Below are 16,490 nucleotides of genomic sequence, written 5' to 3' on the forward strand. Positions count from 1 at the left end.
TTTAAATCGAACACAAATGAATACTACAGGAGCTGGAAGTGGTAGTCCCTAATCTTTCGGGCTCAGGGTCCAGTTTTTTCAAGTGTTTCTAGTCTACCTTCCTTCCACTCCTCACCTTATTTGTCTAAAAGGGCATTGGCCAGGAAAAGGATGAGTAACAAATTCCCATAATACTCAGGTAAGTGTTAAAACCAGTGATGAGAAACTGAAAAATTTACGCCCCTGTGCCTCAACTTTAGGTCACTAGGTATTTCTTCTGCACCAATTCCAGGAGGCTATCTATATTAACGGGGTGAAACCCCAACAGCCCTTGGTGCTTAACATCTCTTAGCAGTTACTTCCAAATTTTATTTACTCCCCCACTCACAGGTTGCCGGAGAAGCCCGGCCGACGGGTTCATACTCCTGGGACGACTGAGTAAGAACGGAACTTTTCACGAGGTGACCCAGGTAATGGAAGTAAAAAGAGACTATACGGAAGTTAAGTTTGGTAAAAGAAGAGAAGCCCCCGACAACTAGGGGGCTGCACCGCTGTTTTAGCTCGCTCCGCCCTCCGGCCCCCTCCGGCCCCCTCCGGCCCTCACCAAAGCCCCGCCCCTCTGCCCAAGGCCCCGGCCAGAGTCCGTCCCACTCCTCCCCAGAGAGTCCCTTAGCTTCCGGTCTCGTTAGCGAGGCGCTTGCGTTTTTCTTAAGGCATCTTGGCACTGCCGTATCTAAATGTTGTGAGAAAGGGAAACCAGTATTTCTATAGATCCGCTATTGTGGCTTTTCATGCTCTTCTAGAGGCAGTTGTGCTTCTCTTGGTCCTGAGAATCCAGCTTCTTGTCCCTTATATGGCTTAAATGACCATTTTTAAATTAGGCGATCTCTGGACAGCCCTTCTGGTGCAGGGTCCTTGGGCTGAGCTTTAGGGCGACAGCCGGGAAGGCAGGGTCCTTTCCTGGGGAGGTCGCGCAGGCTCTGCCTGCGGGAAGCCGGACTCGCGGCGTCATGTATTACAAGTTTAGTGGCTTCACGCAGAAGTTGGCTGGAGCATGGGCTTCTGATGCCTATACCCCTCAGGTATGGGCGGCGCCGCGCCAACTCGGACGGGAGAAGGGCGGCCCGAACCTCTGCGCCAGGCATTCGCGCGCCGGAACTGGGCGAGGTTTCTGGCCGTAGTTGGGTTTGGTCGCCCCGCGTCTCCCCGGTGCCTCTACACACCCGCTTGCCACGGCCGTGAAGGCTTCTAATTCTGTAGCTGCTTCCCTGCCGGGCTTGCCTGGCGCAGAGGTTGGGCCTGGCACTCGGCAAGGGTCAAGGTGACCCCCGGGGTCGTTGACTGTGGCTCGTGAGGTCGGCGGGGCCCAGAATGTAACCCGGCGGAGTTTGAAGTTCAGCCTTGTCATTCTTTTTAAGGTCTGGCTTGCGGTCTCCTCAGTGCCCCATTGTCACCCTCTTGCCGCTGCCCAAAATGCAGCCTCATCCAAGCACGAGATTGGAGAGCTGGAAGACTGCACGGAGGGAAGTCATAGGGGCAGGAGGAGCTATGTGATCAGAATCGGGAGAGTTAACCGGTTCCTTGAAATGTCCGGGTGAACATGAGCAGTTAACATGCAATTGTTTACACTTCCTCAACTGTGAAACAGTTGACGGATAATTGGAGTTTCGGTCTCCAGATTGTGGTGTGGAGACGATAGATTTTAGAGTCCCAGACTCTTATTTTGGGCACAAATCCTGGCTTTGCAGCTTTATTTTATGACCTTAGCTATATTAGTTTATTGTGAGCTCAGTTTCAACAAGGGCAGCTTTAGTACAGATTAAATGAGGTGTGTGTCAAGTGATTAGCAGTCTTTGGCCAGGTGGTTGGTACTAAATAAGTGGTAGCTCTTCTCCAGAAGTTGAGTCTGAGATACCATCTGTTCACTCCTCCTCACAGAGTAGTTTTGAAAGGGCTGATGAGATAAGTAGTTGGAAAACTGGGCTGGAATAGTAAGGGCCCCAGGTGAGGTGTAAGGGACGTTCCATTAGTGTTACTTCCTCCATTTTCTGTGGGACACTGAAACTTGCCCAAGACAGGATGTTTAAGAACTATTTCAGTCTAAGGATGTGATACTAACATTAACAAGAGTAAAGAGGGTAAGAAGAAGGGCAAGTTTTTGGGGGATGTTAGTTGGGAAGGAAGGGTCCAGGTTAATCAATGTTGAGCTTGTAATGATGTGTCATGTCTAGTGGCACCAGATTTATGAATACAGAGTTTAATATATTTGGGTGTTTTCAGTCTGTACATGGTATTAGAATCTGGGAGGAGATCGCTCAGGGAGTATAATAGGGAAGAAAGGTGGGAATATGATTAGACTATGGAAACATGAAGGGAGGGTAGAGGAGTACATTTATTGAAAGAACAATCCAGAATTAGAAGGGAAACCTGTGTGGTGTCGCTCAAACCAAATTTGTACCCAGATGTGAAGAAGGCATTGTCAACAGTGATTTCTTTTACAGATTATAGGAAAATAGCCATTTCTGTTACATCTGCTGCTTCTGTAAAGCAAGTATATTTTTCAGTGTCCAGATCTCAACTGTTAACTTACAGTTTGATGAATTGGTGTGGAGTGTTAATATGGTATGGAATATCGTGGTGTGGAGATGATAGATTTTAGACAAATTTTGACAAATTTTGACAAATTTTGACAAATGCATTCACTTTAATTCCAACCTCTGTTAACATGTAGAACATTATATCACCACTAGGAAGTTCGTTTTTAATTCTTACTTTGTCAGTCTCCAGGTGCCTATTCTGACCTTGTCACTATAAATAGTTTTTTGCCTGTTTTTTGAATTTCACATGAATGGAATCACAGTACTCTTGTGTAAGGCTTTTTATCCCTCCCAATATTTCTGAGGTTCATTCATGTTATATGTACTAATAATTGCTTTTAGTGCTGTGTAGTGATTTCATTGTATGAATATATCACAATTGATCTGTGCTCTTGGTGGTTGTAGATGTTCTTGCAACAGAATTTTAGCATAATCTAGGTTTCATTACTTAGTAAGGAAAAAAGGGCCATAAGATTTCTAGCACCTCTTGAATTGTGCTTCTCTTGAGAATTTGAACTTGTGAAGGATTTCGAAGTATGTTGAAAGAAGTGGTGCTGTGTAGGGTTTATATGAGTTGCAGATTTCAGAGAGATTGTGACAGGCACCAGAAACATTAGCATACTGTAAAATGTAGATGTTTGTAAATTTCAATATTATGTAAAGTGAAAAACCTAACAAACATTGAATAACAATATGGAAAAGCTAGTTCTCTAACAATAGTACAGGTAGAGATTTATGAATCAGCTTGATAACAAATAATTTTGAGGTGGGTATCTTATAGTAGTTGGTTGAAAAATGTTTTCCTGTGTCCAGTGCCAGAAATAAATCGAGGCTTATAGGTACATGAAAACATCATTAGTCATTACGTAAATGCAAATCAAAACCACAATGAGATATTACATCATGCCTGCTAAATAAAAAAGAATAGGTGTTGGTGATAATGTGGAGAAACTGGAACCCTACTACATTGCTGGTGGGAATATAAAATGAGGCAGCCACTTTGGAAACATTTGGGCAGTTTCTTAAAAAGTGAAATATGTTTTTACCATATGACCTATCAATTCCTCTTCTACTTAAGATGGCAGAATATTCTAGGTAAACGGAACTGTGAGAGGGAAGAGGGGTTGGCTGCAGGAGAATCATTGGGTAGGTAAATTTGGCTGTGGTAGATTGAGGTGATCATGAAGGGCCTGGGATGGGAGGACTTAATTTTGTGAGAAATGAGTAGAAATTTACAACGCATTGATGCAGAAGGTTGTGATAAAATCTAGTCCAGAGGTAGAAACAAGAGCATTCTTCTTACCTTTAGTTTCATGAAAGCCTTATGGTGGAGGAGCAAGTATCATGACCATAACTATGCTTTGAAAAGATAATCTGATGTGGTGAGACCAGTGCCAGGGATCCCTGTTACACCCATAAAATATTTTAGGGTCTTCTGAGTAGGAATGGCGAAAGAGTCAGAGGTCTGGGAGGTAAGCGACTGATGGAGATTTCGGAGTTGGGGAAGGAGGACTTCAAGAAGACTGGGTAATGGGAGGATGATGGTGATTTCCACAGAAACAGGGAGCTGCTGGGTGAGAAACTGGGTAAATTGTAAATGTTCAAAATGTAAGGCTCAGGGGCAACATGCAGGTGGTGGTATCTAGCTGGCAGTTAGAAATGCGTAACTTAAGTCACTGCACATTGAAACTTTCTATTTCTCTACCTTCTTTCCTCTTCCCCAAACCTAAAAGGTAGAAGAGAAGGAACTTGCCCCAGTCAACTTTGAGGGGAGAAAAATCATGTTCACTCTTCTCTTTAATAATTTGGAGCAACTAAAGTAGACCAGGAAGGCTGCTTGCCTATGGAGCATGCCCACACAACTGTTGAGTGTGACTTTGCCTTATTAAACTACTCTTTGCTTGTACCTGATGGACCTGCTTGTTAATTCTTTCTCTGTCAGTCAGGAATCCTTCTGCGGGTTGAGGTCTCACCTAGCAGGTAGGGAGATCTCCTGGGTTGGATCGCCTAACAACATTTTTGGGAGGATGGCTGACTTTGTCTGTGTTTGCCTTTAAAATCTTTTATTGTCATTTGATTAAATGGATAAGGATTGTTTCATGGTGACCTAAAGTCCTATTTAGGTGAGTGTCTTAAAATCTTTGTTGACAACTTCCCCAAATCAAATTTTAAATAAAGTCTTTTCACTTACAGTTAACTCACATATTCCAGAAGGCCCCTGGAACATGCCAGAGGATTTTCTCTGGAGAACTTTTTAGCTAATTCAGCTTATTAATTTGATACATAAAATTACCTGGGAAGCATTGTCAGATGAATGTCGCTAAACTTTATATTGTTAAACTGTTTTTGTTACAGAAATAACCAAATTTCCTTGTCAATTGACTTATGATGAACTCTCATCAGATCTTTAATCATTGCCATTTTTAGGTCTTTTGTCATTTATAGTTACTGTTTTATTCTGGAACTAGTCGAAAAACTGGATTTTAGCAGAACAGGAATTAATTATATAAGATTGAGTAAACTGAGGATGATGATTTAAATTTTTACGAATTTTTGTTTCATATGTTTCTGATCTGTTCAAAGACCATGTGTTTGTTTTTCAACTTTTTCTCTTAAGCTAATTTATAGTAGTTTGGTAAATTATGCGTTTATAAGCAGAACTGAAATATTTACCTGATCCCTCCAGAATTTGGAAACTCTCAGTGAGTATTTTATTATTTTTTGGCAGTATATTTATTTGCCTAAGTTCAATAAGAATCTGTTCTTGTGACAGAACACAATTGAAACCATTGGTTATATTACCAAGGCTTTGACTGGAATGCCGTATTTGAGAGAAACATGTGTAGACTCAGATATGACCAGACAGCTTTAAGGAACTAAGGCTGACTTTATGGAGCCAATATATCCCTTTGAAGAACTGGCCTGGTACCCTGCCTACAGAGTTCCTAGCAGCCTTACCCAGGTGAGTAAGGAAGGTCACCTCCTGGCAAGCACAGGAACCTTAGGATATTTTGGGGACCTCGAGAGGAGAGGAATTCACTCAAATCTATAGGTACTGCGGTGAAACCTGATGGCAAGTTCCTTGCTTGGCTTCCCCAACGATGAGAGGTGTTTGAGGGTTAAATCTGAAGTTCCTTATGAAAAGTTCCAGCAAAGCACATTTAAAAGAGCCTTTGTGATCAGTCGCTATCCTTACTGCACTTATGTAAATAATCAAGCCAAGTGTTATAAACAAATTAGTCTTAATATGGTTACCTCTAATAAAAGTGGGGGTGATTTTAGAGAGAGAAGAATTATGTTTCAATAGTGCACCCTTATGGATATTAGATTCTAATATCTGGCTATGACTCTCCAAATGTTTCCACTTTTCTGCCATCATTTCAATTGGGATCTTACTATTACTAGTCCTCATATCCGGGCCTTGTGTTCTTAAACTCCTTGTCAAATTTGTTTCCTCCAGATTACAGAAAATCCAGCTCCAGGTGTGTTGCTCAGACAAGGATTTCAATCCATCCTTCACACTGATGAAGACACACATCAGCAACCCTGCACCTAGCCGCATCCTCCTCTTAATGTGCCCTTGGCCATCTCGGCCACTGCTGAGACAGACCCATGACCCCTCCTCTCCCTGACAGACACCAAAGAACTGCTGGACCCATTTACCCTTGAAAGATTTCAGGTCCAAATTCCTTGAGGGGATAATGTTATACAGTAGGAGGATAGCCAGAAATGAGCAGGGAGTAGGGTGGGGACTTTGGTGGGTGTTTTTATTCTGTTCATGCTTGTTTATATCCTAAACATTCTGTGTAAACTGTTCTTGCCTGATGTGGGGAGGCAGGGTATAGGTACCAAACCTGCCAAAATGGACTAGTTCCAACATGGAGGAGAAGTTGACCCTGACTTCACCTCAAAGTATATTATATGCTCATTAGCATATCAAAAATCACATCCCTTGGCACCCAGGAAGATCATCTAAGGACAAAAAGAGGGTGACACCCTAGTTCCCAGAAATCTGTTCTCTATTCTGAGAAAACCCCACCCAACCTGATGAATATTCCACCCCTGCTTAAACTCCAGCTGTAAAACCACCCAACCTGAACCCCCCCACGGTGCTGCTTGCCTTTACCTCTGGAGCAAGCCTGCACTCCCTCCTTGAGTGTATATTTTGCTTTATTAAAGTACTCTTTGGTGGTATACATACATACATACATATATACATACATACATACATACAGAAAGAGAGAGAGAGAAGGGGAAAGGGAAAAGGAGAAAAAAGACTAGGAAGAACCAACTTCTAAACATGGTTACTAGTGAATGGCTCTTAATTGTAGAGATGGTGATTGTGTAAATAGCTAAGAGGTTCGATATTAAAAAGCAAAACCTGTGATTTCTACCTGGTCTGCAGTCTACTTATTTTAAGAACAGCTTTCACTTGTTTTCTTGTTGCTGTGGGAGGTGTGGGAGGCTGTCATCAAGTGCTGATATATATATATATATATGACTTTGGTTCTGAAATACTCAAGTCTACATGGTGATGAAGCTATAGACTTCCTTAGCTGTATATGTACATTCAACAAATAATCACTGAATGTGTTTCTGTGCCAGTTGCTTTTCTAAGTTTTGGGAAATAAGAACAGGGAACAAAACATACCAAAATCCTGCCCTCGTTGGGCTTCCATTGCAGTAGGGGGAGACAACCGTGAACAAAGTAGAATGTGGTATCTTTTATGTGTAGTATAGATGGTGATGAGTGCTGTGAGACAAAGCAGGAATGGGGGTAGGTTGTTAGCAGGGTAAGGGGGAAGGACATGCAGTTTTAACAAGGGTGGTAAGGGAAAGACTTACTGAGAAGGCGGTATGTGGGCAAAAACCTGAAGGAGGTGAGGTTGCCAGTCACATAGACACCTAGAGAAGAACATACTAGACAGAGGGAACATGCCTGTTGCCTGGGAGATTTTAGGGGCTAGTCGAGTGGGCTGGGGCAGAGAAAGAGGATGATATAAGGAGGGGTTGAGGGATCATCCTGGAAGCCATTGTAAGAACCTTGGGTTTTGTTCAGTGAGATAGGAGGCCTTTGGGAGGGTTTGAGCTGAGTAGTGACAGCCTCTATTAACAAAAATCACCGGTTATTGCATAAGAGTAAACTGCAGGGCAGTATGGGTGGAAGCAGAGTAACGAGTTCAGAGACTGGTGTAAAAATCTGGGGGTTTGAACTGGAGTGTGGATTGGTGGAGATGGGTGAGAATTGGTCAGGTTCTGAATATATTTTGAAGGTAAAGCCCAAAGGATTTGCAGTGTGTGAGAGGTATTAAGAATAATTCCAAGGATCTCCTCCTGAGCACTTGGAAGGATGGTGTCATTTACTGAGATGGTTAGAGACATATTTGAGGCTCTAGGTTGGGCAGTTGCAGCCCTTGAAGAGGCAAAGGTGAAAGGATTCGCTCTAGGTCCTTTCCTATAAATACAGTTTTCCTGGTCAAATCCACTCTTGAGAACCCTAGCGCTAGTTTTACCCAGCTGCCTTGAAACATTGGAAATACTGACTGCTCTTAAATTGTTGGGAGGTTTAATGATGGGTAGGTGAAGTACCTCACCACCATATCCATTCCTTTTACCTGTGCGGCCAAGAGAGCTGAATTATTGATTGTATGGTGTAATAAAAACACGGATTTGGCAATGGGGTATGTGTGGGGGACTTGATAATATGGGTGAATGTTGTAACCTCAGTGTTGCTCATATGAAACCTTCATAAGATTGTATATCAAAGATACCTTAATTAAAAAAGAAACATAGATTGGAACCCCATCTTCCTTTGGAATCTCTGAGCTTTGTAGCAAGGGCTCATCTGTAACATGGGCTGCTGATATTTCACTTACAGGGCTGATGTGAGGTCTAAATTAGGAAGATTGTAGAGCAACTTGAAAAAAATGCTTGTTATAAATGAAAAAAGCAGAATGTAGGATTTTATACTGTGACTGTGAAGATATTAAAATATACCTATGAAAAAAGATTGGAGATTATATAGTTCATCATAATTGATGGGATAAGATAATGGGATTATAGATAACTTTAAAATTCTTCATTCCAAACATATTACAAATGGAAGTCAGGAATTGTTTAATTTCAGTCAGGGGGTTATTTTGGAGAACCATCTATATTCCTACCATGGTAGGTCTGTCAGATAGAAAACCAGAGTTCTCCTGAGGTTCCTTTTTTTTTCTTTTAAACGTCTTTATTGAAATACAGTTCACATACTATACTCATTTAAAGTGTATAAGTCAGTGGTTTCTAGTGTATTAATAGATAATGTTCAACCATCATCACATTAATTTGAGCATTTTCATCACCTCAAAAAGAAACCTATACTCCTGAATATAAGCATGAGCAACTTCCTGAACGCATCTCCTCAAGCAAAGGAAACAGAAGCAAAAATGAACACATGGGACTACATCAAACTAAAAAGTTTCTGTATGGCAAAGGACACCATCAACAGAACAAAAAGGCATCCTACAATATGGGAGAATATATTTGTAAATGACATATCCGACAAGGGGTTAATATCCAAAATATATAAAGAGCTCATTTGCTCAACACTCAGAAAAGCAAATAACCCGATTAAAAAATGGGCAGAGGATATGAAGAGACAATTGTCCAAAGAAGAAATTGAGATGGCTGACAGATACATGAAAAGATGCTCCACATCACTAATCATCAGGGAAATTCAAATTAAAACGACAATGAGATATCACCACACACCAGTAAGGATGGCCAGCATCGAAAAGACTTAAGAACAACAAGTGCTGGTGAGAATGCGGAGAAAGGGGAGCCCTCCTACACAGCTGGTGGGAATGTAAGCTAGTTCAACCATTGTGGAAAGCAATATTTACGTTCCTCAAAAAACTAAAAATAGAAATGCCATTTGACCCGGGAATCCCACTCCTTGGAATTTACCCAAAGAATACAACTTCTCAGACTCAAAAAGACATATGCACCCCTATGTTTATTGCAGCACTATTTACAGTAGCCAAGGTATGGAAGCAAACTAAGTGTCCCTCAGATGAATGGATAAAGAAGAGGTGGTACATATACACAATGGAATACTATTCAGCCATAAGAAAGAAACAAATCCTACCCTTGGCAACAACATGATGGAACTGGAGGATATTATGCTCAGTGAAATAAGCCAGGCGGAGAAAGACAAATATCAAATGATTTCCTTCATTTGTGGAGTATAACAACGAAGCAAAACTGAAGGAACAAAATAGCAGTGGACTCAAAACCCAAGAAGGGACTAGTGGTTACCAAAGGGGAGGGGTGTGGGAGGGCTGGTCAGGAGGGAGGGAGATGGGGATTGAGGGGTATTATGTTTAGTACACATGGTGTGGGGGGTCACGGGGAAAACAGTGTAGCACAGAGAAGGCAGAAAGTGAATCTGTGGCATCTTACTACACTGATGGACAGTGACTGCATTGGGGTATGGGTGGGGACTTGATAATATGGGTAAATGTAGTAACCACATTGTTTTTTCATGTGAAACCTTCATAAGAGTGTATATCAATAATACCTTAATAAAAAATTAAAAAAAAAAAAGAATCCTATAATCTTCAGCTCTCACCCCTATTGCTCCCCCACCCCCAGCTCTAAGCAGCCACTAATCTCCTTTTGTCTCTGTAGATTTTCCTATTCTGGACATTCATATGAATGGGATCGTATAATACGTAGTCTTTTGTGACTGGATTCTTTTACTCAGTGTCGTTTTCAAGGTTCATCCACGTTGTAGTATGTATCAGTACTGCATTTATCTCCCCCTTATGTTCCTTTTAAGCCTGTATGTTTGTCCTTCCTTTGTGCCTGTGGCTGAGGGAGCTGCAAATAGCAAACCTGTGTTAATCCCCAGATCTCATTCAGTTTATATTTACTGAATACCTGCTGTGTACCAGCAGCATGCACACTTATCTTATGAAATCCTTTTAGTAGTAGATACTATTAATATCACATACATGTCATAGGTGAGAACACTTATGTTTCCTTTATTTTTATTATGTATTTTTAATTTATAGATTTTTTTAATGTTGGGAAGTCCAGTTACTCTACTATAATTTTTTTGCTCTGTTTTTGTTTTTTGGTCCTGAAAGACAAGTCTTTTACCACTACAGGTTCTTCCGGATTGAGACATTTCTTTACTGTGTGTCTGGGAAGTTCACTCTGGGATTAGAGATTCTATGTCGATATGTCAGGCCACTCAAGAGGAGAAAAGGAACTAACTACCAGGTCTCTTTTGAACTCTAACCAGAAGTTCATACAGGTCATAAATGTTTTACTGGTTTGATAAAAAGACAAAGCAGGTGTTTCTGGAAGTTTGGAGTGGGCGCTTGGGTTGCTCCTTTCCTCGCTTTCCCCGCCCCCATCTTAATGGTGGGAAGTGCTTGACAGGAGTTGCTCTGGGAAAGTGGACTAGGGTGTTCTGCTGAAAGTTAAAGAACTTTCAGCCTTAAAATTAAAGGGCTTTTAATGTGGATTTGGGGGAACTCCTTCCCTCTTGGGTAGTTGAATGACTGCCTCCTCTATTCCTGAGAGCATAGCCTGCTCTTTGAAAGGTTGTTCAGATGTCCAGACACAGTTCCAGCCTGACATTTTCCTTTTTTCCCTACAGGGATTAAAGCCTGTGGTTTCCACAGAAGCACCGCCCATCATATTTGCCACACCAACTAAGCTGACATCTGATTCTACTGCATATGATTATGCTGGGAAAAACAAAGTTCCCGAGCTGCAGAAATTTTTCCAGGTGAGAGAAGACACTAGAACAGACTAGTTGAGGAGAGAATAACTCATTTTTATTTTGGCAATGGGTTTTCTTCCAGTTATTTTTTTCCTTGCTTGATGCTTGATGTTAAAATTCACTAGCTATTGTTAGAAGTGGAGGAGGCTGTCTTGGATTTGCTGAAAAAGAGAGTAGCTAGACTTGGATTGTAAAATATTACTCATGTTAATCTACATGCAGATAATGGAGAGGTCAGTGACCCAGTTGCATCTCAGGTGCCATGGGAGTGGCAGTGCCTCTTACTGCCCCTTCCTCAAAAATATGTCCAAATTTGGGATGAGCTTGGGGGCTTTTAAAATCTGATGAGTAAGACTTGAATGGGGCATTTCGGGTCTTGAGTTGCAGTGGGGAAGGATCTTTGAGACTACAAAATAATGGATTAAACATTTTATGTAGTCTCAGAAAATGAGGGTTTAAAAGTTTAGCAGAAAGAAGGCAGTTGAATACAAAATGGGCCTGAGTGTTTTAACTGACCTGATATGCTCAGACTTCATCCATTAATGATCACAAGTCATGCTAAGTGTAGAAGTAAATGTAGAGCATTTCATGTGCCTGTAGATCTTTGTTTTGGTGCTGATTATCTTTGCCTTAAAAAAAAATACACCAGTGCTCCTTTCCTAGTGTATATAGCAATATATGATAAAGTCCTTAGGAATTTGGAATTTGTTGCATGCATGTTCCTGAGGTTGCATTCTCAAGAATGACTGGACTTACAAGCTTTATTTACATTTATAAGAAAATATACCAGTATTTCAGTTCACATTCTAATGGATTAAGACTTTTTCCACTGCAGTGTGTTGAAGGACTAGTTATAAAGTAGAAACATTTGTTCTTTATTAGTCTAATTATAAAATCATTTTCTTATCATCCATGTCCTTGACAATTCTTACTTTCAAGAAATCTGATGGTGTGCCCATCCATCTGAAAAGAGGCCTGCTGGACCAAATGCTTTACCGGACCACCATGGCGCTGACGGTGGGAGGGACCATCTACTGCCTGATTGCCCTCTACATGGCTTCACAGCCCAGAAACAAATGAGTTAGGCTGCAGAGGACTGGTTTGCTTTTGGGTATAAACCCTTTGAATTTTCATTTTTCATTGTTTCTGTAAAAATTTTCTTTATTACTTGAATGGCCTACTTAAGATTTTGCAAAGAAAATTGAAAGATATTAAGACAAATTTTGGTTTGTTTGTGAAATGCATGTGGCCTGTCAGAGCTCATCCAACAGTTAAAACTATTATTTACAGAAATGCTGCTGTTCTCTGAATTTGAGCTCCTGATTTCCCTTGAGCTTCTGGATGAAGGTTGCACACAGGCTCATTAATGGCAGTCTGTGTCAAGGTCCTTGGGGATTTAACAGTGGCATTTTGAGCATGGGGTGCAGAAGCCTTTCTGGATTTGGATGTGGCAGAGGAAGGAAGACAAGCCAAGGACAGGTGCATGAAATGAGGGGTTTGAGTTCCAAGTCACCTTGGGGATTTTTCCATCTTGCAGTAAAATGTTAATAGAAATTATTTGCAGCCTGCCTCTATCCTTTGGGCAGTTTGTTTCAAGGGTTATTTGTCTCATGGCTCATGTCAGATCTTTAGAGGAATTTTATGTCTAATTGTTACATATTTATTCCACCATGGGAACAGAGAACACCTGTTTAGTGTTGCATTTTAAATTGATGTTTGTTTCATTAATGTAGCTTTGGTACAAATTCTCCTTTACCTTTTAAAAATGTCATGGTTTTAAATTATGATTTATTTTGATTGTGGAATAAATACATGAATGAAAAATCTTGTTTGAAGTCCTTTTAAATGAACTTCAGGGTGATTTCAGAACACCAGATAAACCCGAGTCTAAGTTTTCTTTTTAATTAGGTACCAGAAAATCTTTATGAAATGGTTTCTCAAAGTCGAGTAATAGAGGCTAATGGCATATTTATGATTACCATATGTTTCCATGTAAGAAACCTATTTGCCCCTAAGTGAAATGTAACATGCATTTCATTTAGACATTAATTTCCTGTACTGTCAAAATGGGTAGCTCTCATATACCCTATATTAATGCTGAAAAAAGTGGAATTTTACTTTATGTAAAGTAGTGGTCTGTATCTTGCCATAGCAAATAACAGCGACCTCTTCCTGAGGATAAAATAATGGTGTTTGAAAACAGTAACATTCTCACAGTCTAGAAAGCCCTTATTTGTCTGTAAGAGTCCAAACTTTAACTTTATTCTTCTCTGGTATTTCCCCCAAGTTTTTATTTTGAAAAATTTCAGATTATAGAAAGATTGTAAGAATTGTACAGTGTATACCTATATATCCTTCACATATCAGTGTATTGCCTTTTCTTGCTGTTTCACAAACACACATTTGGTTTTTGCTGAGTCATTTCAGATTAAGCTATGGAATTATAGTAATTCAGCCATAAATACTTTAGCCATTATCTCCTAAGAATAAGCACATTTTCCTTTATAACCATAATACAGTTTTCACCCTCAGTTTAACATTTGTAACAATACTACCATCTAAATATAGACTATATTTGAATTTCTCCAGGTATCTCAATAATATGTCCTTTATACTTGTGTTTCTTTTTCTTTCATAGACCTCTGGCTTTTTAAAAATTGAGGTACATACAATAAAAATGCACAAATCTTAATGTACAGCTTGATGAATGTAACTGTTACATGTAATTGTTACATGTAACTCATGTAACAATTGCCCAGATCAAGATACCAGACATTACCACTATTTTTTTTTCCCCTTTGATCTATTGCACCCATCCCTCTACCTTTCCTCCCCTGTGGTAACTACCAGTCTGTTCTCTGTGTTTGAGTTTATTTTGATTCTTTGTTTTGTTTCTTAGATTTCACCTATAAGTGAAATCATATGTATTTGGCTTTCTCTGTCTGACTTTGTTTACTTATATAATACCCTCTAGGTCCATGTGTGTTGGCAGATGGCAAGATTTCTTTTTATGGCTGAGTAATATTCCATTGTATATGTGTACCACATCTTTTTTATACATTTATCTGTCCATGGCCCATGGTATTTCGGTTGTGTCTGTATTTTGGCTATTGTAAATAGTGCTGTGATAAACATAGTGCATATATATCTTATCAGATTATTAATTTTCTTTTCTTTGGGGAACTTCCCAGAATTGAAATTGCTTGGTCATGTGGTTTCTATTTTTAGTTGAGAAACCTCCATACTGCTTTCTATAGTGGCTGTACCAGTGTGCAGTCCCACCAGCAGTACTCAAGGGTCCTCTTTTCTCCACATCCTTGCCAACACTTGTTTTTTGATATTAGCCATTCTGACTGGTGTGAGGTGATAGCTAATTGTGGGTTTGATTTGCATTTCCCTGGTGATTAGTGATGAACACCTTTTCGTGTGCCTGTTGGCCATCTGTATGTCTTTTTTTGGAAATATCTATTCTGGTCCTCTGCCCATATTTCAGTTGGATTATTTGTTTTTTTTGGTGTTGAGTTGTATGAGTTCTATGTATTTTGAATGTTAGCCCCTTATCAGATATATCATTTGCAAGTATATTCTCCCATGCAATCAGTTGTTTTTCATGTGTTGATGGTTTCTCTTGCCATGCAGAAGCTTTTTAGCTTGAAGTAGTCCCACTTGCTCATTTTTCCCTTTTGCTTTTGTTTCCCTTCCCTGGGGAGACATATCTAGAAAAAAATGACTAATGTTGATGTTTAAGAGTTTACTGTCCATGTTTTCTTCTAGGAGATTTATGGATTCAGGTCTTATATTTAGGTCTATAATCCATTTTGAGTTTTTATATGTATAGTGTAAGAGAGTGATCTGGTTTCATTATTTTGCATGTAGCCGTCTAGTTTTCCCAGCATCATTTATTAAAGAGACTGTCTTTTCCTCATTGATATTCTTGCCTCCTTTGTCATATATTAATTGACCATATGGGTGTGGGTTTATTTCTGGGTGCTCTATTCTGTTCTGTTGGTCTATTTATCTGTTCTTGTACTAGTACCATACTGTTTGATTACTGTAGCTTTGTAGTATAGTTTGAAATCAGGGACCCTGATACCCCTTGCATTGTTCTTTCTCAGGATGGCTTGGGCTGTTCAAGGTTTCTTGTGGTTCTGTATAAAATCTTAGGATATTTGCTCTAATTTAGTAAAAAATGCTGTTGGTATTTTGATAGGGATTGCATTGAATATGTAGATTGCTTTGGGCAGTATGGCTATTTTGATAATTTTAATTTTTAATTCTGTCCAACAGCATGGAATAGCTTTCCATTTAGTGGTGTCATCTTCAATTTCTTTCATCAGTATCTCACAGTTTTCAGAGTACAAGTCTTTCACCCCATTGGTTAAATTTTTCCCTAGGTATTTTATTCTTTTTGATGCAATTGTAAATAGGATTGATTTTTAATTTCTCTTTCTATTAATTCATTATTTGCATATAAAAATGCAACACATATCTTAATTGATTTATTAATTCAAGTAGTTTTTTGATGGAATCTTTAGGGTTTTCTATATATAGTATCACATCATCTGCAAATAGTGACAATCTTACTTCTGCCTCGGCAGTTTGGATGCCTTTTCTTTTTCTTGCCTGACTGTTGTGGCTAGGACCCCCAGTACTGTGTTGAATAAAAGTGGTGAGAGTGGGCATCCTTGTCTTGTCCTGATCTAGAGGAAAAGCTTTCAGCTTTAGCCACTGAGTATGATGTTAGCTGTGGATTTGTCATATATGGCTTTTATCATGTTGAAGTGTGTTCCCTCTAACCACTTTCTTGAGAATTTTTGTCACGAGTGCACACTTAATTTTGTAAAATGCTTTTTCAGCATCTGTTGAGATAACCATATAGTTTTTCTCCATCCTTTTGTTAATGTGGTGTTTCACGTTGATTGATTTGTGTATATTGAACCATCATTGCATTCCTGGAATAAGTCCCACCTGGTTATAGTGAATGATGATTTTAATGTATGTTTGAATTGATTTACTAATATTTTGTTGAGTTTTGCATGTATATTCATTAGGGATATTGGTCTCTAATTTTTTTTTTGTAGTGTTTTTGTTTGTTTTGGTATTTGGGTGATGCTGGCTCTTAGAATGAATTTGGA

The 16,490-nt window shown here is 39.7% G+C and overlaps 1 protein-coding gene across 1 annotated transcript; it reads left to right on the forward strand.

Moving 5' to 3' along the window:
* Positions 1 to 897: 897 nt before the first annotated feature.
* Positions 898 to 13,179, forward strand: LOC118932304 (cytochrome c oxidase subunit 7A-related protein, mitochondrial). Its single transcript, XM_036925681.2, has 3 exons — positions 898 to 1,061; positions 11,230 to 11,361; positions 12,295 to 13,179. Exons 1-3 carry the CDS (start codon positions 990 to 992, stop codon positions 12,433 to 12,435), a joined length of 345 nt encoding a protein of 114 aa, XP_036781576.1. The 5' UTR covers positions 898 to 989; the 3' UTR covers positions 12,436 to 13,179.
* The last annotated feature ends 3,311 nt before the right edge of the window (positions 13,180 to 16,490 follow it).

The sequence above is a fragment of the Manis pentadactyla genome, chromosome 2, assembly GCF_030020395.1.
Source record: "Manis pentadactyla isolate mManPen7 chromosome 2, mManPen7.hap1, whole genome shotgun sequence".
NCBI classification, from domain to species: domain Eukaryota; kingdom Metazoa; phylum Chordata; class Mammalia; order Pholidota; family Manidae; genus Manis; species Manis pentadactyla.